Source organism: Protopterus annectens, chromosome 13.part0 (assembly GCF_019279795.1).
Source record: "Protopterus annectens isolate FY-2018-M chromosome 13.part0, PAN1.0, whole genome shotgun sequence".
Taxonomy (NCBI): domain Eukaryota; kingdom Metazoa; phylum Chordata; order Ceratodontiformes; family Protopteridae; genus Protopterus; species Protopterus annectens.
Window position 1 is genome coordinate 348,611,249 of NC_056747.1, and position 26,862 is coordinate 348,638,110.

The 26,862-nt window shown below is 40.3% G+C and overlaps 1 protein-coding gene across 1 annotated transcript in view; it reads left to right on the top strand.

Annotated features, from left to right (window-relative positions):
- Nucleotides 1-26,862, top strand: part of MED12 (mediator complex subunit 12) — a 4,088,267-nt gene that overhangs the window by 3,487,513 nt on the left and 573,892 nt on the right. Inside the window, exon 37 of the mRNA XM_044054827.1 lies at nt 20,769-20,928. Within this exon, the coding sequence (XP_043910762.1) occupies nt 20,769-20,928 (160 nt within the window). The remainder of the gene's footprint in view (nt 1-20,768; nt 20,929-26,862) is intronic.

Here is a 26,862-nt window from a genome sequence, read left to right on the forward strand (position 1 = left end):
CATTCTTCGTGATACTATAGATTTTATATCTAAACTTAAAGCTTGGTACAGTACAGGTAAAGTAAATTTAATCAATAAGAAATATTACTTGGTCACTCTTGACATTGTTTCCCTATTCACGGTTATTCCGATTGACACAGGAATTGAGCTGTTAAGAGAATTTTTGATATCCTGCCCCGAGCCTAATTTCAGGAAAATTGAAAACATGTGTAGCCTTATTGATGTGGTATTAAGGAACAACATCTTCCTTTTTGATAGCTCTTTGTATCTACAGCTGACAGGTGTGGCTATGGGGTACCTCTGTAGCCAACACCTACGCAAACTTAGTGCTTTATCAGTGGGAAAGAAAATGTTTGTTTTGTGATACCAATCCATATAGAGATAATATAAAATTTTTTCAACGTTTTGTTGATGATTGTTTCTTGTTATGGGAGGGCACACTGTTAGAATTAAATGAGTTTGTGTCACACTTAAACTCATTATCATCCTTTTTGAAATTCAAAATGTGCTGTTCAGAGAATACTATTACTTTTTTGGACATCAATTTAACCATTGAGAGGGATACTATACATACAAGTTTACACAGGAAGGATGTTAGTGCAGGCAGGTACACCCATGCAACGAGCATGCATGCACCCCATACCTTTAGAGGTACGGTAAGATCACAGTTGTGTAGACTTAGTAGGTATAATACTGAGAACCACTACTTTGTTAAACAATTGGATGAAATGTTGGCTGATTTTACTTCTAGTGGATATAGCGATATGTTAATCTCCAATGAGAAGAGGAAACTATTGGAAGACAGGGAGACGACATTGGAGCCGATTTTTTCTAGTTGTGCTTCGACTGTGAGGGACAATGATAGATCTACCCAACAGGAAACATTCATTAGATATGTAACCTCATATAACTTAAAAACACCTTTAATTAAACAGATTATATGTAGTAATTGGTTAGTTCTTATGGCTAGTGATGAACTGAAAGCAATCCTAGGTAATAGACCTTACTTTGCCTATAAGAATATGAGAACTCTTAAGAGCGTCCTATGTTATAAGGATTTCCCTAACAACACTTACATTCCTGTCTCTTCCAGCCCTGGTACACATAAATGTTATAATTGTTCCTGTTGTGAGAACATTATTTGTGAAGATAGTGATTTTTTTGTGCACCCTGTAAATAAAAAGAAGTTTAAGTTTCATATATCAGCAACATGTACAACTACCCATTTGGTATACTTGGCTACCTGCATGGCCTGTGATTCTTTTTATGTAGGTAAAACTACACGGAAATTTAAGGAAAGAATCACTGAACATAAATCAGATATTAGGAGGTGTATAGATAGAAATGCATTATGTAAACACATCATGGATTGTGGACAGCAACATACCTTTAAGTTTAGGGCTATAGATTGCGTCCAACCCTCTATTAGGGGTGGGGATATCAGTAATGCCCTAGAAACTAAAGAATATGGGTGGATTTTGAGACTGGCCAGTGACTCTTCCCCTGGCCTTAATAGTACGGTTAGTATTAAACCGATACTAATTAAGCTCAGTAGAACTAAGTTGTGATATAGTTTCACACATTATGCATTAGATGCATTGTTTTTATCTCTTCTAATAATATTCCTCCTAACATTTTATGTGTATTGAGTATGCATTTTAAACTGTGTTTTTAATCTTTATTTTTACTCTTTATTTGTCATGTTTTAAGTATAGATCATGTGATTTTGGCTGTCAGTCACATGACTTTCTCTGGACCTATATATACAGAGTATGTACTCATGCATTTTAGTATTGATAAAGGATTATGTCCGAAAGCTTTGCTCGATATTAAAGTGTTTTTTCCTTCTGACGTTTTGTTTTTGCTTTTGTATCTGAAGTTGCATTTGTGTTTTTGGAATATATATCTTTAAAATGCAATGACCTCAGTACAGGAAGTGTCATGAAATGTGGAACATGTTTCTACTAGAGAGTTAATTCAGAATAAGGATCACATCTTTACTCTCTCTCTCTCGTATTTGCTTATCATTCCAAATGCCACATGGTATCAAATGTGAATATACTTGCTCTCAGTAGTTCATGTTTGGAGGTATGAAAGTATAATTGTCAGCAGAAAAAATGTCTCCACTACAGCCACCAGAAATTCTTTTACTGGATGGAAACACAGTAAAAACATGCAACGTTTGGATCCACAAACTTGATTTAATAATCACTGCAAGTGGATTAGTTGAGAAAAGTGAACAAGTGCATTATGCTACATTGTTGCATGTCACTAAGGAAGAACCCTTCAGGGTGTGTAACTATTTTAATTTTCTTGAAAACGAGAAAAAGAAAACATTGGAAAAATTATCCTTTTTATTTTTGCTCCCAGTTGGACAGCGATCATTTTTTTTTTGTTCTGGGTATTCCAGCAGGAACCCATCCTATGTGGAGATGTCATTCAGGCAGCCATAAGGTTATTTTGTGCTCTCAATGGCATTCCAACAATGAGATAATTTTTGACCTAACCCCACCCCTTGGGCAAGAGGGAGAGCTGAATTTCATCTCGCCAGTGCCTTCCCCTTGCAAATGCATGCTTCTGCACTGTTGGTGTGAAGGATACCACCTATCTGTGGCTTGGTGTGAGCCTGAAGTCCACCTACAATTTGACTTTCTGCATCACTGTTCTTTCGAAAAGAGTGGCTGTGTGTGTGTGTGTGTGTGTGTGTGTGTGTGTGTGTGTGTGTGTGTGTGTGTGTGTGTGTGTGTGTGTAGACGGCTCCACTTTTGTCTCCCTCACGATGGATCTGCCCCTCATCCTTGCTAGAGCAGTGAAGCACCCGATCCTGTAGTCGAGCCCTGCTCACTAGGGCAGTGGTCAAGGTTTATCCATTTATGCCACTGGCAAAAGTCAAATTAGTGAAGTAAGAAGCAAACTTGGGAATTACTGAGAACTCCACATGAATTTGCTGCTTATGCTTTGTTTTTACATGGATGTAGGATCATACAAAGTTAGTTTGTTACTGAGCAAAAGAATTAAGCAACTCGTGAATTGCATAAGTTGTGTAATTCACTAATGAAAGTAGTCTGTGATATAAGAAATGATATAACAAGGGGCAGCTTTTAGAAGAAACAGATTTCACCTTATCAAAAGATGTGGATGTGTGCAGAGCAAGTGAAATTACTAGTATACAAGTAAGTAACTAAATGTGGAAATAAGATGCATGAAAGATGAAATTTAAGCCCAATTAGAAAGATAAAAATGAGAAAGTGAAAATGCTGTGCATAAGTATGTGATCTGGTGATGTAATTTTCATTCATTCCTCAACTGATGGGTCTCTGATCAGACTCAGATGCTTCTACAAGATCTTCGGATTCAAAAACTGTCAAGCTCCCTCTTTTTACCCATAATGCTCTATTAGTCTAACATACCTCATTTGCTGCTGTTTAGCTACAGACGTGGATTGTCTCACTCTTGAGTTTTTTGGGTATTGTCTCTGGAAAATGGTGAGTTTCACTCAATTTTTTTGACATTTTTTGTTTCCTTTCTCTCGTCTACCTCCCTTGATTACCGTCTCAATTACTGAGAGTTATTTCTGAGTGCCTTTTACCATTCCATGGTAATTCTTGTCAGTACCATTACTGGTACTCGCGTTTTTCTAAAACTCCTCTTTGCTGTTCTACTCTTTTTAGAGTGTTTCTATTTACCATTGTTGGTAGGTATCTATTCTACTCCTCTAATATTCTTAGTTACAATTTTTTTTTTCCGTAGCTTAGTTAGGCCAGTATAGCAGACAGAAAAACCAGTTATAAAAAGTGAATCACCTGGAGGCTAAAATACCAAACTTGGATACTCCCACGGAATGCATTTATTGTCTAGGAGCCGCACATTTAGATGCAGAATACTCCATTTGCTCTGGCTTCAACTCTAGGGCTATTACTGACAGGGGGAACAAGTTAGTCTTGAAGGGCCTCCTCCTCCTACTTGTTCTTCAGCTGGGATCAAACCCCCTCAAAGAAAACTGATAAATGAAAGCCTGATTCAGCTTCCAAAAAAAGGAATCTCAAAGAGTTTGCCAGACCCTACTTCCTTGACTCATTCATTGAAGCCGCCATAGAAAAGTTCAAGAAAATCTGATCCGTCTGCAAAGAAATCAGAATCACCATGGATCAGATCACCACCTTCCCTACCAGATCCGGTACCATCTAGGCTCCCATCACCCTTCTTGGAGCAATCAATAGACACTCAACCTCCACCTGTTCTTTCAGATCTTCCAGGAGTTTGTCTGTGGCTGATGTGAATAGGATGATGAGAAAATTCCTCAAAACCCAGATTCTGATGAGGGTACTTCCGGCTCCAGCTCCCATCAGAACCATGAGCCAAACTGTGTCTACTTTCCCCATGATTTCTTCTTCTGCAGTCCAACCTACTGTTTCAGAGTTTTTGAATCTGAGACCCCTAGGGGTGTCCTCAGTGGATCCAAAGACGGTCTGTTTTTCCACTCTGATAAGTTGTCTGGCTCTGAGCCTTTCTTAGCTGAAGCATCAGTGTCAGATTTGAGGGACCAGAATTCTCTGAAGTTATCATAGCTGTTCTGCCTCTTGGAGCTTTGGCACTGGACATCTCGAGTCCGACTCCTTCCTTGGGTGGAGTACTTGCAGTGTTGCAGGAGTTGACGGTTCGGGTAATTCTGGCTCCTTTGCCATTGACTTCAACTCCCCCCCCCCTCCCGTCCCGGTGCTCTGCCTTTAAGATTGTGGAGAGGGCCTTCACTTTACCTAGGGATAGGATATATCTGTCCCCTTTGGATCAGACAACTTTGCATCCTTCTGTTCTTGGCCCTGATCTTCGTTCTTCCATTCCATTGAGACAACCAGCCCTATCAAGTCTCCAGTCAATCCCTCAGAACTCCCCATCTCTTCTGATGCCTATCCAGACCACCCAGGTGATGAAGTCCCTTGGAAGAGAACATGTAAAACAAGACACCTAGATTTTCCACAGGAATCTCTCACAGAGGAACCCTGATTTCAGTGAAGAGGAAGGGTCCCTCAGATCTCCACCTGAAGACATCTCATTTGGAGACATTCTGGAGCTCTTAAAGCAAAAAGGTGTTTGGTCTTAAGATACCACTTCCCAAGAGGAGTTTGTGTTCTTGGATGCTTTTGGGTCTGGCCCAGCTACGTTTTGGGTGATTCCCCTGGCCGACAAACTTATAGATTTCATTTCTCACCAGGTGTGGAAGTAACAGAATACTGTGGAGCCCATCCCTAAACATTCAGTCAGAATTTTGGCACCTCCCAATTACTGGTCATAATGAAGCATAGGGGTATAAGTTGATGCCATGGTTGACAGTGGCCACCAAAAAAGATCTTGTGGAAGAGGGCTGTTCTGTCCATCCCTTTAACAGGGAGTCCAGGGCCTTGGACAAATTCAGGAAGTGTGTATGCTTCAGTGACTTTTGTTCTGTGGTTGTTGAATTACCTGCCACATTTTACAAGATTATAAAGAGATTTGATTAAAGAACTCTGCAGATCTCTTTCTAGGTCCATGTCTGCCGAGGACCAAAATACCACGTCCTCACAACTGGCCACCCTTCAATTGATATCTAATGCATCAGAAGGTAATGCATGGGTGGTGGGTTCAGGCATAGCCATTAGAAGACCTGCCTGGATGTAACTTTGTGACTTTGCAGAGCCCTCTAAGTCTTCATTCATCAGTGTTCCACTTGATGAATCTTTGTTGTTTGGACCTAAAGTGAAAGACATGCTCTCCAGATGTGAGCAAAGGGGATAAGACCCCTTCTGCCATAGGGATGTGTGTTTCTACCCCTCAAAGACATTTTTCCCAAAATCAATGAGGAGGTAAAAGATGTGATTCTATAAATCCCAGGGTCCTTTTCAAGACTAACTAGGGGACAGTTCTTCCAGTGGCAGAGGGAGATCTCAGATGAAAGATGCTGCCCCCGCAGCAGACCTGGCCTTACAGAATCAAGGTTTGTGTGTTTCCTCCTTAGACAAACCATGTCAGCAACTCTAAAAAGAGGCCTGACTGCTCCCCTCTGGAGGCTGTCAGGCGGCATTTGTCTGTGCACCAAAAAGCCTGTCTGTCCATAACAAAAGGTTATTGGGTGCAGAGAATTATATCCAGAGGTAATATAATACCATTTTCACAAATCACCCCCCCCCCCACAAGAATGAAAAGAATCCCCCAATGTTCCACCCAGTCAGAGGGAATTAGCCACATTAGAAATAGAAAAGCTCTTAGGAAAAGTCATCCAGGAGGTACCCCAACACCAAAAAGAATCCAGAACCTACTCAAGATTCTTTTTAGTGCCAAAGAAAACCGTCAACATGAGACCCATCATGGATCTTAGCAAACTGAATCAGTTTTTGCAGTATTCAAGGTTCCGTATTGTCACAGTTCAGTCCATTCTGCCTCTGCTGGGAAGGGACGATTGGATGTGCTTGATAGACCTTCAAGATGCGTGCTATCGCATCAAAATGAACAGGCAATCTAGAAGGTATCCAGTTATTACCAGTTCAAAGCCCTGCCCTTTCTCCTCACCGCAGCCCCCAGGTGCTCAAATGCATGGCAGTGGTGACAGCTCACTTGAGACTGCTGGGATTCCAGGTGTTTCCATATCTAGACAACTAGCTTCTAACTGCCCCAACCAGGCATCTACTCTTGACAGACAAGGGACTACTTGCTCCAGTTGTGCCTACATTTAGGCATCACAGTCAGTTACAGTAAATTACAACTCTCACCTACGCAAAGTTTGGCATTCATAGATGCTGGTCTTTACACAGTAATCTTGCTTAAATAATCTCAGGAATCTTGGCAAAGGTGGTGTTCAGCCATAAGCATTATCAAGATATTTTGCTATTGGATGCATTACAGATCCCCTTGTATCAGCAATAGGCATAAATGGTGACTGATCTATAGTTTTATGTAATTTCGGGAGTCCACAAATCATCGGAATTATAGGCTTTTCCATGCTAAGATGGTTATAATCTTCTATCTAGATTTGCTTATCCATAAATAGATCCAACAAGTTGGGTCTTGTTTTATTATAAGCTGAGTAAAGCTTGTTAACTGATACTTTACTATAAGCACCATCCACCAGTAAATTCCTCATTTTGTTGATATAATCAGCTTTCTCCATTAAAATAATCTCTCTCCCTTTATCCAGCTTCATAATTCTAATATTCGTATTCCTCTGCAAAAATAAATTACCTTCATCAAACGACAGATTTTGAGAGAATCCGTTCAGTTTATTTTGTCTTGTCTTTAATGATTAGAAAACTATTGTGAATGTCCAGTTTGCAAACTTTTTCATAACAATGTATTACTGGATGTACTGGAGGATTGAAAGTGCTGGATATCCGCAAGAGGTTAAGTATTCTATTAAAATCCCAAAAGAGAAGACAAAAATTCAACTTTCTTGTAAAAAAAACTTCAAAGCAATTAGTTCTGAGGCTAAATCAGTACTTTGACAAGGAACAAGGTAACTGTATTTCTGGCTGGGAACCAGTTAATACTAGTTCAAAGCCCTACCCTTTGACCTCACCACAGCCCCATGGGTATTCAAATGCATGGCAGTGGTGGCAGCTCACTTGAAACTGCTGGGATTCCAGGTATTTCCATATGGAGACAGCTGACTTCTGCAACCAAGCATCTACTCTTGCAGACAAGGGATTACTTGCTTCAACCGTGCCTATATTTAGGCGTCATAGTCAATTACAGCAAATCACAGCTCCCACCTAAGCAGAGTCTGCCTTTCATAGGTGCACGTCTGTACATGGTCAGTCAGATAGCCTGTCTTCCTCCAGCCCGAGTCCAGAAACTTGGGTCCTAAGTGTGGAAAATAATACAATAGTCTTCTCTTCCAGTTCAACTAATTTTACAAGGTTGGGATCTATGGCAGCTGCTATCACTCTTTCCTCTAGCCAGGTTTCACATGCAAATTCTTCAATGGACGCTATCATTTCAGTGGTCCATTCTTCAACATCCTTTAACCGTTGCTGTCAAGATCACACAAGTATGCAAAAGATGTCTTTGGTGGATTTATTCCAATGAACTCTCCGAAGGCCGTCCATTTGTTTTTCCCTTATCCAAGGCCTCTTTGATGGTGGGTGTCTCCCAACTTGGGGTGGGGGGTACTCTTTGGTGAAAAACAGTCCAAGGTACATGGTTCCCCCATAGAGGCCCAAAAAGCATGTCAGTATTCTGGAAATTAGAGCAGTTGTCCTAGCGTTGCAGGCCTTTCAAGATGTTCTTTCCTCTGGAACAGTTGGTATTCAGACAGACAATATATCAGTGGGTGTGGTACATCAACAAACAGGGGGAGGAACCAAGTCTTATCCACTTTGTTGAGAAGCAATGAAGGTGAGGCAGTGGATGATCTCTTCCAGTATCTTTCTAATGACAACACATCCTGGGGAAAACCATTGTGATTGCACACAAACTAAAGCAGGTCCATTTTGATGCCTTACGAGTGGTCTCTTAATGTCAAAGCAGCGGAGAGAATTGTCTTTTGATGGGGCTGTCCATGCTGCAAATCTATTCATGTCTCCCCTCAACAATATGTTCAGCAGGTTCTTTGCCCTGATCCCCCCCAACAGGGGAGTCATCAAAAGATGCTGTAGTCCGTGATTGGCTTCTTCATGCTTACCCACCATTAACTATTCCCAAACTTGTACAGAAAGCAACCTGGATGAAAGGCGTAGTTATCCTCATTGCCCCCTTTTGGCCTCGTCAAATTTGGTTCTCTTTTCTGTGGCCTCACCTTCTGCATCTGCCCTGGATACTGGATCCCACTCCAGGCTCGCTCTCTCAAGACAGGTGTGACTCATCCAAACATAATAGGCCTCAAACTAATTGCATGGTTTCTCCAGTTCCACTAATTGCTAGACAGCCCAGGCTCTCCTCCCTGGTCCGTCATATTTTTTTATCTTCTAAAAAGCTTCTACCAGAAAGATCTACAAAAGTAAATGGAAGAGATTTATACTCTGGTCCCTAAACAGGAATCTGGATCCTTTCTCTGTCCTTGTACCTGCTACACTTGATTTTCTGTCTTTAATTTTCGGTGAGTGGGTTAGTTTTTCCACTGTTAAGTTCCAGCTGACCACCATTTTGAATTTCCACCTAGGTGAAAAAAAACTCTACCTTAGCTTCTTCTAAGTTATGTAAAGCTTTTCTCAAAAAAGCCTTTTTACTCAGATCTCCAGTAAAGGATCCTACTCCTCCTTGGGATTTAACTATTGTGCTTTAGGTCCTGATCCAAACTGCCTGTGAACCTTCAGCCAGGTCAGATCTAAAATTTCTCTTGGTAAACCATTTTACTAGTCACCATCACATCAGCTAAATGAATATCTGTACTCCAGGCTCGATCTTCCAAACCATTTACTTGGTTTTCCACAAAAACAGTGCTTCCTTACAGACCAACCCATCCTTTCTGTGTAAGGTAGCTTCTGAGTCTAATATCAACCAGGTCATTAACCTCCCAGTTGCCTTCCCAAACTTTTCAAAAAAGGGAGAAATACATGCTCCATCTTTTAGATGTGCATAGACAACTTCGCTTTTATTTACATAGAACCAAGGATTATAGGAAAGCGACCAGTTTTTTGTCTGCCTCTCCTAACAGACTGGGTAAGCCAATTTCCAAAGTTACACAGGCTAAATGGTTAACTGATTGTATCCCCTTTGTACTAAAAGAGGATTAGCGCTTCCTTTAGCTCTGGCATGTCCTTCTATAAGGCCTATCCAAGGTTCATCTAGATGGGTACTATGTCCCATCAGTTGAGGAATAAATGAAAATGACATCAGATAAAGGGGTCTATATCACTTCACCAAACTGTGACTTCAGCAAACGGCATTTCATCGAATTCTTCTCGTGGGGGGCTGTGCCCCCCACACCCCCTGCTAATTATATATACCAGCTCCGAGATGGCACTACAGTGGGGAAAGGACAAATTTCCTGATCCTCACTGTGCTGTGATCTCAGTATGAACAGTTCGAACGTCATGTTCAGTGCAAGTGCACTGAAAATCCCATTCGATGAACTGATAAGGACCTATAAAAAAATGTATGTACTCACCATAACATTTCATCTGTGTTGTCCATTTTCATTCTTTCTCAACTTCCCATCTATATAGCCTTTCCCTTTGCTCCTGGAAAGACATAAGAGTTTTTAATTTGGGAACTGCTGTTCTTATTTGAGCTGCATCTCTTTTTCTTATGCTATAATTTCAATGTCCTTTAAGGCATTGTCCTTTATTCCTAAAGGTAGCAAAATTGATCTGAAGTATGTTAGGTTGGCAGGGCATTGTGGGTAAAGGGAGTAGCTTGAGAGTTTTGAGATCTAAAGATCTGGTAGAAGCCGCAAAGTCAGATCTGAGACCCATCAGTTGAGGAAGAATGAAAATGGACAGTACAAATGGAATGTTATGGGTGGGTACATCACTCTTTTTGACTGGAAAGTCTGACTGGGCAAAATCCATTTTCACAAGAGGCCCAGGGAGAAAGGGTCAGCAAATTACATTTGCTACTTAAAAATAAAATATTTTGTTAAAGAATTGCAATAAATTGAATGACTTTTTTTTTCTATAAAGGCATGCATAATTTTATATAAAAATATAGTAAAAACATTTGGTACAAAATGGATGGTAAAGTCAAGCAGGAGTAGAACTTAACCATATACACAACGTAAGGTATAGCATGAGATGGTAGAAGACAGATTCCGAGAGGGTTATAAAGGTGAAAAGTAGTGTAATGGTTGCAATAACATTCAGTGGATATAAAAAGTTTACACACCTGTTAAAATTTCAGATTTTTTGTGATATAAAAAAATAAGTCCACAATAAATCATTTCAAAACTTTTCCCACCTTTAATGTGACCTATATCTGTATAATTCAATTGAAAAAACAAACAAATATGTTTGGGGAAAAATGTAAAAAAATTAAAAACGTACAGTAAGCTGGTTGCATAAGTGTGCACACCCTTAAAGTAATAATTTGTTGAAGCACCTTTTGATTTAATTACAGCATTCAATCTTCTTGGGTAGGAGTCTATCAGCATGGCACATCTTGACTTGGCAATATTTGTCCACTCTTCCTTTCAAATCGCTCCAAATTTGTCAGATTGCGAGGGCATCTGTTGTGCATAGTCCTCTTCAGGTCAACCCATAGATTTTTTATTGGATTTAGGTCTGCGCTCTGGCTGGGCCATTCCAAAATTTTAATTTTCTTCTGATGAAGCCATCCTTTTGTTGATTTGGATGTGTGCTTGGGGTCATTGTGTTGAAAGGTGAAATTCCTCTTCATCTTCAGCTTTCTAGCAGATGCCTGAAGGTTTTGAGCCAAAAGTGACTGGTATTTGGAACTGTTCATAGTTCCCTCCACCTTGACTAAAGCCCCAGTTCCAGCTGAAGAAAAGCAATCCCAAAGCATGATACTGCCACCACCATGCTTCACTGTGGGGATGGTGTTCTTTTGGAGATGCAAAGTGTTGTTTTTGCGCCAAAAATACCTTTTGGAATTGTGGCCAAAAAGTTCGACTTTGGTCTCATCAGACCATAACACATTTTTCCACATGCTTTTGGGAGACTTGTACTGTTTTGCAAATTTTAGCCGGGCTTGGATGTTTTTCTGTGTAAGAACAGGCTTCCATCTTGCAACCCTACCCCATAGTCCAGACATATGGAGAATAATGGGAGATTGTTGTCATAAGTACACAACTAGTACTTGCCAGAAATTCCTGCAGCTCCTTCAGTGTTGCTGTAGGTCCCTTGGCAGCCTCCCTGACCAGTTTTCGTCTTGTCTTTTCATCATCTTTGGAGGGACGTCCAGTTCTTTGCAACGTCACAGTTTTTGATGAACATCTTCACTGTGTTCCATGGTAAATCCAATGCTGTAGAAATGTTTGTGTACCCTTCCCCTGACTTGTAACTTTCAACAATGAGATCCCTTTGATGCTTTGTAAGCGCTTTGCGAACCATGGCTTTTGCTGTAGCAGGCAACTGAGTAAATGTCAGGAAAATCCTACTAGGATAGCTCAACTTGATTTGCTTTATTTGGGGTTAATCAGCTATCATAGTAGGAGCGCTAACAGTAAACCCGATGGGATTTAAGGATTACTAGGCTTGGCTTTTCTTTTTTTTTTTTTTTTTTTTTTTAAGTCATTGGTCCTCAAAAGCTTTAGAGGAGCATACTCTTTGGCAGCTGATAAAATCCAGAGTACTTGGTGCCCTAACTTGTCTTTTAGTCAGCTTAATGAGTTACCATACAGTTTGGGTGGGTGGAAGGTGGAAGCTTGCCAGCTGCTATATCTTTTGCAGGACATAACCTCATATAGTTAAGGCTGTTGCAGTAGTGATCCCTTTGATGAACATCAGGGGCTAGAGCTAATTAAGTGTGGTACATGAAGAAAAGGGGTCATACTGGCCAGGTTCGGTTTAGATGTTGTTTAAACAAAGCTTTGAAGCAGCAGTTTCTATCAGTGTTTTAGCTGTACTGGGATGGACTTTGAGTTTTGAAAAGCATAGCGACTCTCCTGCAGAAGTGTTTGATTTTTAGTTGGTGAGTAATACTGCAGAGCATTATTTAGTGGGTATTTTTCTGACGTATATGATTGTTTGCAGTGGTTAGTTGAGCAGTTTAGATAGTTGTGTAATTCAAGCCAGTTTAGTTGGTTTAGAGCCAAGCAGTTATGTTTTGTAACAAAGGCTGGTTGCAAATTTGGCTGCTTTATTGTAACATGTGACGAGTTTAATTTTGTGTGTAGTGTTTGTAAGAATATGAGAAGCTCAAAGGAGTAAAGGAAGTAAATACATTGAGGGGTTTGCCTTGCTGAGTCTGCCAGGTACAGTTAGAAAGTAAAGAGATGTAAATAGGCTACATGGCAACATATTGCAACAAAAATGGAGAGGAGAGAGAAACTTGTTTAATGGAAAGTCAAGCAATCATATAGTAGGGTTAGTTGTTATCTTGACTGGAAGCATCAACCTGGCTTTAATGAATCTTGTAAGGAAATTACATTTTTTCTAAGCTCTAAATGAAAGAATTTACACACAGTTGTACAGAAATACAAAAAAAAAACTGTGGATATTGTTGAGGTGGGAAAATTTGATACAGGGAAATATGAAAAATGCTGCTGGGAAGCAGCGAGACAAGAAAGCAAAGTGCTGTTGGTACGAAATGTCAAAAATTAATAAGAAAAAAAGTTGAATTTAAACTAGATACTGGTACAGAAGGTAATAGTTTGTCTGAAGATTCTTGTGAAGCTTTCAGGCTAGATGTCTCTGAGCAGAGACTTGCATGTAAATTAACTCTGGCCACTAGCTGGCACCATCATATCAGAAATGATATGTAAATTTTAAAATAATGAAAGTACAAGATCCTTTCCAATCATAGCTGCTAAGTAAATTCTCCTAATATCTTGAGATGTTTGCCTTGTGAGAAGCTTAATTGGTAAGATGAATTTCTATCACAAAAGTAAATGATACATGTCCCCCTTGGCTCAGCCCTTATTAGGTCAGTCATTGAGTGTAATTGCCTCTTTTTTCATGTACTGCTCAGACACATGCAACTACTGGAATGTTGAAAGAGATAACATACTAAAAGGATGCAAGGCCTGAACAATGTGCCCTGTCACTTACTCAGTATCCTACAGACTGCTAAGATGTGACCTGTGTCTGCATGCAAAGCACTGTTTGACCCAGTGCTGATGGACCCATTGCACATCTGTTAGTCAAATTGAATCAGAAATACCCTGTCTAGGAAACTAACCCCCTTCTGTAACATCAACAAAATGGTTTGGAGTGAGGGGTATATCTCACAAAAGGATACCACTCCTCTGGAAAAAGACTCCTCATCCATGCAAAATAAAGCTCATCTCTGTTCCTATTACAGTGATGTTATTGACTTGGGTTGCTAATCAAACCTAAATGCTGGAGGAGCTAGCTGTGGAGGGATTGGAGTTATGAGGCTAAAGCCTGGTCATGCTTCACCTTGTGGATTGGATGTAGGGTATATCTCTGAGGATATAGATTTAATTAATGTTTCTGTTATGACCTGAAACCTGCCTGTAGCGATAGCCTAAAACAGAGGCAGGAATAAGGGGATATATTCACTACTGTTGCTAATTGTGCACTTAACCTTTGATAATTTGCAGAGATGTGCTTGGGTATAGGGCTTACTGCCAGAATCCTATAGTAGTTGCTTCAGTGATAGCTGCACTGCAGTTCACCTTCATTCTGCAGGGGAGAAATGTATATACTTGCTGACAGAGTACACTGTTGCAGATGGTTGGAGGGGGGGTGCAGCAAATGTTGCAGAAATGCAAAATTAAACATCTTAATGTAGAGAAGGTATGGTGTATTGAATTCAGTTAGCAGAATAAGTGGTAAAAGTATGGAATTTTTTTAAGATGGCTTCTTGTATTTAGAGAGATGGACCTGAAGGTGTTCGTGTCTTAGATTAGTTACAGAAGTTTGGCAGATTAGATCGGCACATACTTTCCTTCTGCTGGCTTTATGTTTTACATTGAGAAGTTGCCATTGTATCCAGGGAAGGTCATTTATTTCAGTGCTGCCATTATGGGCTGCTGTCACAATTAGGACTTTTGTTTTCTGAAGTTTGTCTGTTAGGTCAGGGACAGAGGACTTTCATTATCTAAACAAACTTTTCATAGATTACTATTAGGCTAATGATGGGAGGGGGGTTGCTTTCTAAGCCTAGCCAAGTTTTCCCAAAAGAATGATAATGCCCTGTATCCAGATATGTAATTGAGGGCCAGGTATTTAGAAGCCATCTCTGTCCATAAGGGACATGAGTGCCAGGCCTGGTGTAAATTTCCTATTCCCCGTCCTCTGGTCTAGGTTATGGCTAAACTGGGTAAATGACTAACTCAGCCTTACATTAATGGGGAAGCCTGTTCCATGGAAGGGATAGTCTCTGGTAATACATCTCTCTCTCCAGCATGCTCTGTTTGTCACAGAAAAAATTAAAATCCCTAGGCCTTGTATTTCTGGGACTCTTTGACTTACGAATATGTAGGAGATTCATAAGTGTGGGGTTTACAGATGCCTTGTAAGTCTGGCATTAATCTCACCTCAGCAATCTGTAGGAGACTGTGTAGAGGGACAGGGCTTTACGGCAGTCTGCATAAGGTAGGTTTGTTACGCCTTGAATTATTTTTGTAAGGGAACCTCTGATGTTACTGTAGTTGTTGCATATGCCTGGTCAGGTTCAAACCAAAGGGAGCTTGGTACTCTGGTCGGATAAGGGCAGAGTACAATGGGATAATGACCTCTTTGGACCTAGATTCCATACCCTTGCTTAATAAGTTGCACAACATAAAATGATTTCTTCACCACTGTGGCCACATGGTGGTCAAAGGTAAGGCTACTGTCTATGTGCGTACCCAGATCCCTGAATACTTGGTCGACTCCTAGGGGCATACTGTCAACATGGCAGTTAGCTGGGATGGTTGACTTCCCATAGAGTACAGTTATGCATTTCTTAGCATTGAGTTTAAGACCATGGCTTTGACACCATTTGTTAGTCAGCTATAGACCTTGAAGAATGCTAGTTTCTGCAGGGGAGTCTATGATAACCCCCAACTTGCAATCATTTGCAGATTTAGTCAGCTATAAACCTTCAGCATTTTCTTCCATTTCAGAGAAATAGATGCCAAAAGGGAGCGGGCTCAGTACTGAGCCCTGGAGAATTCCACTTGTGACGGTCTGGCCTCTTGGGTGCAGGTGGCCTCATCTGTTTTGACCTCCTGGGTCCCATCAGTGATAAAAAGATTTATTCCTAAATTAGTGAGCTTGTCTATGTTTCCTGAATGGGTATTGCATCAAAAGCCTTGGCCAGGTCTAGGTAAGCTGTGTACACAGTTTTACCTTCATCCAGTGCTTGCATACTGCATTGACTACTTAACCCAGGGGATAAACATGCTCCATGTGTGCATTCGAGGTATGTTGTGTTTGAAGAATTACTGGTTCGATCACTTTCTTGCAAACATTATATGTGATGAATGTTGAGTTAACAGTATCACCAAGCATTTTATCTCAGTGTTGAAGTCTTAAGATAGGGTCTCATTTGAAAAGACACTTGCATCTTCTCTTGACTCACTCTCCATGAGCTTTTTGTAGGGATCTGTTGCTCCTAGCATAACTGCACTTAAAAGCTTTCACATTTGCATGTAATTGGTAGGTTTAGTGGTATATGGAGGATTTACAGTGAAATTAAACCGTTACGTTCATTTTCAGTTCTCTCATTGCTTAAGGAGGTATCTTGTTCATTTGGGGGTAGGACTTTAGTTCATTATTGTGAGCTCTCCTCTTTATTCTGGAGTGGTTTCCTTTTGTTGGTCTTTGAGGTATGTCATTCTAAGTACAGCCAGTGTGTATTGGAAGTAAGGAATTGGATCTTCTCAATGAATAACCATAGTAAAAATTGTACAGCTTTGTGATTGAGTAAAGGTAGGCAATTCTCTTGGTATTAACCCTACTGCTTTGTGCCACCTCAAAGATTAACAGACATGATTTATTTCTCGTATTTGTAATATTTTATGAACTTTTAATTTGGGTCCATTGTTTGACCTATTTGCTCTGGTACTGCTAACAGTGATGCACTTAGAGGCTTTCATTGTGTATGCATTTGTCATATTTGTTGGGTTTATGATGAAATAAGCATACAATTAAATTTTCCATTAGGGAGGCATGTTGCTTGGCTGAGTGTTAAAACTAGGTACGTTGTTGAGCACTCTCCTTCATTTTGGAGTGGCTTCACTGGTGTTGGACATGTCATGTATATGGATGGTAGTGTTGGGATGTCAGAAACCCAAGGTAGAATACTTCTAAGGAAGTTGCTCTAGTTTGTTATATCCCCTCTAATGTCTTTGGCTTAGATCCTCAGATATGAAGTTGGCACATATCAGAACTTTGTTACTCTGTATTATTGGTTTTGGCATATTTTTGTATTCCCCTCCTCTTGTGTGACCTCGTACTATTACCTTTGGACCATGTCATTTCCTCTTTCTACCTTCATACTTCTCATACCTTAGTTTTGGTGTAGGGTTCATAGTTAAATATTAGGCAATCCAGTCTGCAAAGTATTACAAGCCTAGCCAGAAAATCCTATTCAGAAGTTTTTTTTCCAGTCTCAAGGAGGGCAAGACAAGGTAGCCCAGGAGAAAAATTGAGGTTGTCCATCAAATTATTTAGGTTTACCTTGAAGGTGGCAAGGTACTACTCTACTTCACTGTGGTGATGGGGTGAAAAAATTAAAAAATGTGACATGTTTTTACTAGAACTGTGCAGTATTTTGCTTCCCGTGCGATTAAAAAAAATATGTAATCTTGTGACCTTTGTTAACGAAAGACTAAGAGGTTAGAGGAAAATGCACAAAACTGGCCATTGAAATGTAAAGTATAATTTTCTGTAGTTTCCCAGGAAGAAAACTGATTGGTTTCAGTTAAGTCATAAAATAGTTTGGAGTCAGTAAGTGAAATGTAATTAAAGTGCTCTTCAAGCAGGCATAACTGGGAAAACATTGATTAGTATTCAGATGAGAAACTTGTCCGTTACATATGGGGGACTGAAGGTTGAAGAACATGTTTCTTTCCAGTGTAGTCTCCCATTGTTTTCTTTTGGAACAGAAATGATGGCAAAATGTGTAGTTTGAGCTGAAACTAATGTAAAAGCAGCCAGTCTTACTTGAATGACCGTGATAAATGTATCTGCGTATGCACTGTATATTTTGGGAACTTTGAACAGTAAGGGTTCAGTATCCTGTTAGCCTGAAAAAGCTAGGGTATTTATCTAGCTCAGATTCCATCTATGTATTCCTGTCTTTACAGCAAATTATTCTTTCCTTGTAAGAGTGGTACAAGATATGTACGAGGGTAGTGTGACAGCGGTGAGGTCTGCAGTGGGAGTGACGGATGCATTTAAGCTGGAGGTGGGGTTACATCAAGGATCAGCTGTGAGCCCTTTCTTATTTGCAATGGTGATGGACAGGTTGACAGACAAGATCAGACAGGAGTCCCCGTGGACTATGATGTTTGCAGATGACATTGTCATCTGTAGTGAGAGTAGGGAACAGGTGGAGGAGACCCTGGAGAGATGGATATATGCTCTAGAGTGAAGAGGAATGAAGGTCAGCAGGACTAAGATAGAATGTGTGTGTGAATGAGAGGGAGGATAGAGGAATGGTGAGGATACAAGGAGTAGAGGTGGCGAAGGTGGATGAGTTTAAATACCTGGGATCAATAGTTCAAAGTAATGGTGAGTGTGGAAGAGAGGTGAAGGAGAGTACAGGCAGGATGGAGTGGGTGGAGAAGAGTGTCAGGAGTGATTTGTGACAGACGAGTACCACTAAGAGTGAAAGGGAAGGTCTACAAGAGTGTAGTGAGACCAGCTATGTTATATGAGTTGGAAACAGTGGCATTGATAAAAAGGCAGGAGTTCGAACTGGATGTGGCAGAGTTAAAGATGTTAAGATTTGCACTGGGTGTAACGAGGGTGGACAGGATTAGGAATAAGTATATTAGAGGGTCAGCCCAGGTTGGAAGGTTTGGAGACAAAGCCAGAGGCGCAAGATTACGTTGGTTTGGACGTGCTGAGGAGTGATGCTGGGTATATTGGGAAAAAGATGCTAAGGATGAAGCTACCAAGTACAGGAAAAGAGGAAGGCTTAAGATAAGGTTTATGAATGTGGTTGAGAGAGGACATGCAGGTGGTTGGTGTGACAGAGCAAGATGCAGAGGGCAGGAAGAAATGGAAACAGATGATCCGCTGTGGTGACCCCTAATGGGAACAGCCGAAAGAAGATGATTATGATGTGCATGGCCTTGGTCTTAGCATATTTAATGTGTCAGAACTGCCTTGATTTCTTTATTGTTTTTAAGTATTATTTATTCATTTTAAGATCTTTTGGCTGCTGTTTATTATGAGTTCATGTTCAACATTTAGATCAAAGTTACAGTAGCCTAAGCTGATTAGTTCCTGTACTTTGTGACCGGTCAGCTTCCATGCTCTTAAGGCCAGGTTGCTTTTGCTGAATTTTTTTTTTTTTTTTTACTTGTTGGGAACCAGTGGCATGATTTGAGACTTCTCTTGGCTGACTGTCAAACATTTTTGCATCAGTGTAACAGACTGAAGGGTTATAGCCCCCTGTCTCTCACGATCCCAGGTGTTATATTGGTTGGCAGTAGTGCAGTTCAGATCCAGTCGGTGTAGGCAGGCCTTTATATTTTGGTGGCAGTGGTCCATCTGTGACATGGCTTGGCAGTACTCTAAATCAAACTACTTTTGTGCTTCTGATCCATCATGATGGGGTGAGATTTAGGGAGTTGACTGCAAAGAGGTTATCTTAATTATGATCTGTAAATCTAAATAAGTTAGTTAATAATTTGTTTTTAATTGGAGTTTACTATGTTGATACTGGGAAATTAACAATAGATGTCCTTTTACAAGATAAAGCCAGTATGGCAATGATGTAGCTGTTAGTTGTCCATTAGACAGTTATATCGTAGGATATAGTTTTCTTTACGGTTATGTGATGGGTTGCTGTTCACAACATTAATGTGAATTTTTTCTCGAAGAAGAAAAACTGGAAAAAAAAATAGATGTTAAGTCCTGAAAATGCAAGGCTTATTATTTCTCAGACATTTTGTACAGGTATGCATAGATTAGTTTATGTAGCAATGTTTTCCAAACTTAGACTTATCAAACTTAAAGCTCCTAGGATTGTGTAGAGAATCGCAATACAAACTAGATTTAAATCTCATCCTGTATGAGGAAAATATTGTACCTTGCACTTTGAATGGGAAGCTTTTCCCCTTTGCAAAGTAAGATTGAATCAGGATCCCCTTGGCTGTGTAAATGGAAACGGTACTAATTAACTTGGAGTATTACAGCTTTTGAATGGTGGAGCTAGGCAATTTATGTAGTATCTTTGCTATGCATACAGTAACTGACAGACTAGACCATGTAAATGCTAAAGGTATCAGTGATACAGTGCTAATTATTGATGTGTTGTATTTACCAGACTTGATTATGTTTTGCATTTCTCAGTATTAGCCAGACTTATGCAATTACTGTCCTAATTAAAATTAGTTTGAAGCCTATGCAGTTAAATGTCCCATTTAAATAAAAAGTTTGAAGCCAGCCAATTACAGCTATAATTTTTAGGTAACATGTTATGCTCTTTTAAGTTCTAAGCTGCAATGCTTTGCAAGTTATCTTTAGAAGTAAAGCTTTTACTTACATAACTGTTGGGTTTAGTCAAGGAATTTTTGTTTGCTGTCAAATAAGTGATTTACAGTCTACTGTAGGAATCCAGGTGGTTTAAGTGGTGTGAAGGGTTAGAAGGTTTTACTACTTACCCCTGTCACTGCTAGGACTGTGGGCATGTATTGGAATGCATTTCTCTTTTGGCTTTGGTGGTTTAGGTCATCTGACTGAGAGTGACTGGCTTTCATTGTCCTCCCGTACTATTCCTGACCTTCCTCTAGGGGCAGATGTTTTGCAGACTGAAGCTACACATACTCCCCTGATGAAGAAGGGCTGTCATGAGCTGATCAGTACTCAACCCCCAGTTAGCTGTCTGACGCCCTTCATTTTGGGTAGCTTAGGAGGAAATACTGATTCTGTTCCTAGGCCGTTTCATATGGAGTTAAATTGTTTTTATATACTTCAGCACAGTGATTCTTAGCTGAGAAGTTACACTAGCTTTGATGTTTAAAGTTAATAAAGTTCTCTTTTTTTTTCCACCCCCAGCAATATCCTGCCATGAACCCAACACGAGAACCACAGTTTCCAGGTGGAATGACCCCCGAGGTAATCCATCATGCTGGTGGAAATCCCTATAACCGACTTGGATATGGTGGACAACAGCAGCCTATGGGACTCTACCCTCAGAACCAACCTCTTCCTGCAGGTAGCTGACTAATCAGTTAAAGTATTGCCTAGATATTGTGTTAGTCACTGCATGATGTAGCTTTGTCTTTGTTAATCTGGTGCCTCTCTTAGAACTGTTTCTGCATGTCATAAAATGATATTGGGTTATCAGATACTTTTTTTGCAAGATTGTCACATCTGCAATGTATTATCTCAGAAGTATCCCTGGCGCTGCGTAACTTGAGAGAGAAGTACAACTTTGACACATACTACCATGAATTTTAATATGCATTACTTCCTCATTATAGCAATACAGAATAGTTTGCCTGACAGAAATTGTATTCTTTAACTTACTGAAACTACATAATATGAAAGTATTTTAGACTGAAGTTTATACATTAGTAATTATAAATATTATATATTTTTGTTAAAATGTGTCAAATGCTTATTGCATCATTTATGAAACTGTAGCTGTTTCTCATTAAGGATTTGTAGAACTTAATACTTTTCTAAAAAGCCTCCATCAAGCAAGTGCATGGGAGTATGCACTTGCATTGGAGAAGGTGCTGTCTTCCCTGAGAGATGCTGGTCACATGTTACCCTCCTCATCGGAGGAGGGTTTAGGCTCAATAAAAAATGTCCTCATTGCTGGGATGCCACTGAGGACGCAGGCTACCCCATGGGTGCCTAAATGATTCCCCCTGGATGGCTCTGAAAAATGAGCTCAAGTCCACTTAGATAGGCTTGATGGTCTGCAGTCATGGGGGCAAAGAGCAAGAAAGAAAATGTCAAGGGAGATGCATGAAAATATTGAAGAAAATAAAAAAAAAATTTTGAAATGTATCATGCATGTTTGTTCGGCATGCCAGACTATAGCTTAACCATTGTGCCTTCTGTACAAAGAAGTTCTTGAATGGCATACATATAATTGTGCCATATAATCATAATGTTTACAGGCTGTGAAAGTCCATTGAAGACTTGTGTTTAACCTTCAGCTTAAGGTTTTCTAAATCCCTTTTAACATTTCAAATTGAAAATAGTCTGTCACATTACATTTTATAACTTTTCCTTATTTAAGTTTGTCCTTTGGTGTGGTGTGAAATTAACACTGCCTTACTATGTTGGTTAAAAAAAATCATCTTCAGAGCGGTACCAGTATGACTCTGTCATAGTCAATGTGACAGAGTCATACTAGTGGCTCAGTGTCCCGAGTACATGTGCAATCTGGTGGATCCTTGCCCCCCCCCCAAAAGGCAACTGACTGTGGCTGCCTCCTTGCTGAGCTTGGTGAGGAGGGCTTCAGTGTGTCTCACAGCAGAGTCTGAAATAGTACCAATATATTGAGTTGTGTGAAAGTTTGCCTTAAGTGCTTACAGGCTGAGACATTGAGAGATGTAATTAATGACGTGAGATGTACCTCCTTGGACTATATGAAGAAAGACATGATAGAGCTTTCCAGTTGTATCCCAGGCAGGTATGAGCCTAGCATTGAGCAGCATTCTACCTTCTCCAAGGCTGATACCTCAATATAAACAAACGGTTGCCTTAGTTACTGGTGTCATTCTAAAGGGGTACAGTATTTGTCAACTTAGGAGGACATGATCGACAGACCATGGTACTTTGAAAGGGATGTTCTGCCGCAGTTTCCAGAAGGCTTTTGAATTTTGGCCAAAACATTATCTACCTCTGTAGTGCCTTTTTTAAGCAATGCCAATATGCTAAACCATCAAACATAGTAAAATTCTATTCAGTATGAACTAAAGGCATAACTCCTCAATGATAGGAGTCTCAACAAGAGGCTCCACTCCCTGGAAGAGCTACTCACCTTGGAGAGTGTTGACATCTGTGCAGTTACTGAGACATGGTTTAAAGCCATGGAAGGCACCTTGGCAGTACAGGGTCGTAATTCCATCCACACATTTAGACCAGCTACAGCACAAGAAAGGACAAGAGGTGGAGGTTATCAATGCACATAAAAAATAAGTGCACCTCAGGATTGATCAAACAGTATGACATGCTTGAGCTAATGCATGTGCAACTGACATAGAGTAAAGTCCCATACCATATCCTTGCTAACTTTAGGTCCCCGTCTGTGACCCAGGATAGCCATACCATGTACTTGAATGTACTGGAGTCGCTCAAAGTTGAGCTGAAAACCATACTCATGGGTGATTTCAACTGTCCCACCATAAACTAGGATACAAACACAACCACTAACATGCAGTCTCAAAGATTCCTGGATTTTTTCATTGCAAGCACTCTAGAACAGCTAGTCTGCACACATACTTAGGGGTGCAAATATCCTGGATCTGGTACTCATAAATATGAGTAAACATTACACCCCCCCATTAACACATTAACAAAACAAACAGCATTAGAATATGTGAAACAGAGTTCTTCCTTAAGCGTATTCAAACACAGTTTGGACCACTGAATGGGAAATAGCAAATTTACCCTGGCTTGTCACCTGTGGCCCTTATAGGCAAGGGTAGCTTGTAGATGCCGAAAGGCTCAGGCATATACCACAGTCATTCTAGCCTGTGGACATTGGGAAAATTGAAGTGTGAGGACTGGGCTTAAAAAAAGATCTAGGGCCATTGGCTTGGTAATTTTCTATGATCCTAAGTAAAAGAGAAGCCATTTTAGGATTTAACATTGTGTTATTGTATGATGTTGTTGTTGTTTGTCTTTCAGCTTTTTCTCGGTAAGTGGTCGCCACAGTGGAACTCTGGTCCGCTAATGATTGGCAGTAGATTTTTTTACGAAACGCCGAGGTGCCAGCTCGACGCCCAACCTTCAACAAAGGCATGCCCATTTAAGCACGTATGTCTTTTGAATGCTACCCAACCGCGGGCAGGTCATGCAGACTCCACACAGAAGGCACCGCCAAGCTGAGAATCGAACGGGAGAGCCTCTTGCTGTGAGTTAACAACGCTACCGCTGTACCACCGCGGCGGTCCATGATATAAAATATATCTCTATAGGAGTCTGTCTTTTTTAAGAGAAGACTAACTTTGTTGTATAAGAACAAACAATTTGTCATCTCATACAGCATTGTGACGTCTGTGTTCCTTGACTTCTTGATGCACATTTATACAAGGCAAGACAGTTGCCATCTAGAGCAGCTGACTAAATCCTAAGGAATGCAGAACTGATGTTACATTGTTTGTGAAAGTCTGGCCCCCTGCACCCCTAACACTGAGGGCTGCCGAATCCCCCCCCCCCCCCCCACCACACACACACACACACTAACAGTACTATGTTTCAGGTAACAATCTAGTTTAAGGAATGTATATTTTTTTTTAGATGGAATGCAAATTATTACCTTTATTCTGAAGTATTGTAACACTTTTAATGTACACAGTCATTGTCAGTCAGCCATTTCATAGCTCATTCAGATCCTGCCTTCTTTTAAACCTCATTCCTCCTCTGCATGTATTGATACTTTTACCATTTTTTCTTATGTAATTTGCCCCAACCCTTTTCTAAAGATCCAAGTTCCAATTGTTTTATCTCTGTTACTATCTTCGCTACTTCTAGTAAATTTGGTTTAGGCTTTGATTTCCATTTTCTAGTAATTGCTTATTTTGGTGGTCATATTTGTACTCAGCATGGCCTTACTATGTCTAGGCAATTTCAATTCTGTATCATAGCTCAAAAAAATAATTTCCCTAGTTACTCGAATTTGCTCATCCAGCATCTCCGACAGAGCAGTCTGGAGGGAATATGTAAAGTTTGCCAACTCATTAAACTCCCAGAAAATATGTTCCCATTTACCTCTTTCTTCCCCATCACACTTCCAACATTTGCTGTCTGAGAAAAATTCTTTGGAGCCTCCTTGGGGTGTAAAAGTACCTATGTAAACACTTCGAGTAAAGATCCTAAATTTCTTTGCATCTTTGGGCGACATACATATATCCCCCATTGTTTCTTTGTGAATTGCTTATCCATTCTCTCTTCCCAATCCTTTCTAACCTCTTCTGATTGATTCTTCTAGCTAACATGAAATATTTTATATGCTGTATTATTTTTTCTTTAGTGTTCTCCCACATATCCTTAGTTGCCGCACTGGTATAATTTTTAATCCATACTCCTAAATACTTAATTTTATCATGTCCCCAGAAGTATGAGTATTGCTGAACCAATTTGTATGTGACTGCATAATTTACCCCTATTGCTTTTGTTTTAGCTTCATTAATTTTGCATCCTGGAAAGGTTTGAAACTGTCTCTGTATGTCCCAGAACACTGCAATGTCTCCTCCTGGTCTTGTCAGGAATAAAATAATATCTGCAAATAGAGCCAGCTTTTCTTGACTACCATACCAATTATATCCTTGAATTTCTGAGTCCCTTATTTTATTTGCCAGTGGTTCTAAGTATAATGCAAATAACAAAGGGGAGAGAGGACACACCTGCCTGGTTCCTGTACTCAAGCAGAGATTATCAGAGAGGACCCCACCCACTTTAATTTTCACCTCTGATACCTGATATATCCCCCTAATCAACCTTATAATTTTATCAGGGAATGCATGTGCTTCCCATTACTCTGCTCATAAAGTCCCAGCTTACTCTGTCAGATGCTTTTTCTGCTTCAAGACCCACCAATAGTGGAGTTTTCTTACATTCTGCTTCCCTCTGGATTATCACTTCTTTGATAATGTTGTCATATGTTGGCCTGTCTTCCATAAAGCCACACTGATCTATATTTATCAATGTTGACATCACTTTTGCTATTCTTTTAGCAGTTATAGACATAGACACTTTATAATCATGATTTAATATTGAAATGGGCCCGCATGAAGCTGGATCTGATGGACCTTTACCCTTGATAGGTAATACAGTCGGTACCACTTTCTTCTAGGATGTTGGCACTTCTCCTTTTCAAATACTATTAAACAAAACCTTCCAGACCTTTATCAGTTTTCCCCCCAGCTTCAAAGCTTCCACAAGAATACCATCCATCCTTTGGGACCTTGCTATAGATTGGTTATACATTATCATTTTTATCTCCTCTCCTGTTGTCCTGTTAGTAATTGAGCCTCCTCTACCTTTAACCTTGGTATATTTAATTATTTCATAAACATTTCCTTTTGTACCTTTTCTTGATTTCCTGCTTTATACAGAGACTTTCATAACATTTCCGAAATATTTCTAATACTTCTACAGGATCAAATGTTCCAAACAGACTTGAGCTAAACTAAAATAAAGATTATCCATGCTAAAATACATGGTTGAGCATGTGATTATATTAAGTGCTGTCTGGATGTTCTTCATCTCACATTGCTGCAGTCATAACTTATGGGGTAGTCCGCTGTCCTCGGTCGGCCCGAATACCAAAGTATTAGGCTGACGTCGGTCATGGGCGCTCAGATCTGACGTCAGAGCGTCAAGGTATTAAAGCGCATGACCGACGTCATTTCCTCAGTCTTTTTTGCCGCATGGTCCGAAGCAGAAGCAGCGTTTGCAAGTGCCGTTCGGCGTTCTGAAATTTTCGTATTCTGAGTTTCAGACCGAAACCAAGTTGGGCTAAGTACCCCGTTGGGGAATATTTTTGTTTTTTCTTGCCTCAGTTACTTCCGGATGTCAGAAAAAGTGAATAATTGTATTTCTTGTGGGAAACAGATACCGCATAGGGATTACCACTCTCTTTGTATTCCTTGTTTGGGACCGGAGCACGACGTAGTAGGGTGTCGCTTTTGTGCTAGGTTTAATAAGCGCACCATTAAACGTAGGCTAGATTGTGCTAGGCTTGTCTTCGGTAAGCGGTGTAATTACAATATGCCGTCGGATCCTCCGACGCCCGCTACCGCGAAGAAGCGCAAAGATAAATCTTTAAAGTCCAAACAGGATGACTCGTCCGTTCCGGACGCCGGTTCTTTAGACACTACGGTGGATTTGGTTGATCCGGCCGAAGTTTCAACTGAGTCTCAGGGGGAGACGTTGGTTTTGCAAGATGTGGCCTCTCAGGAGTCAG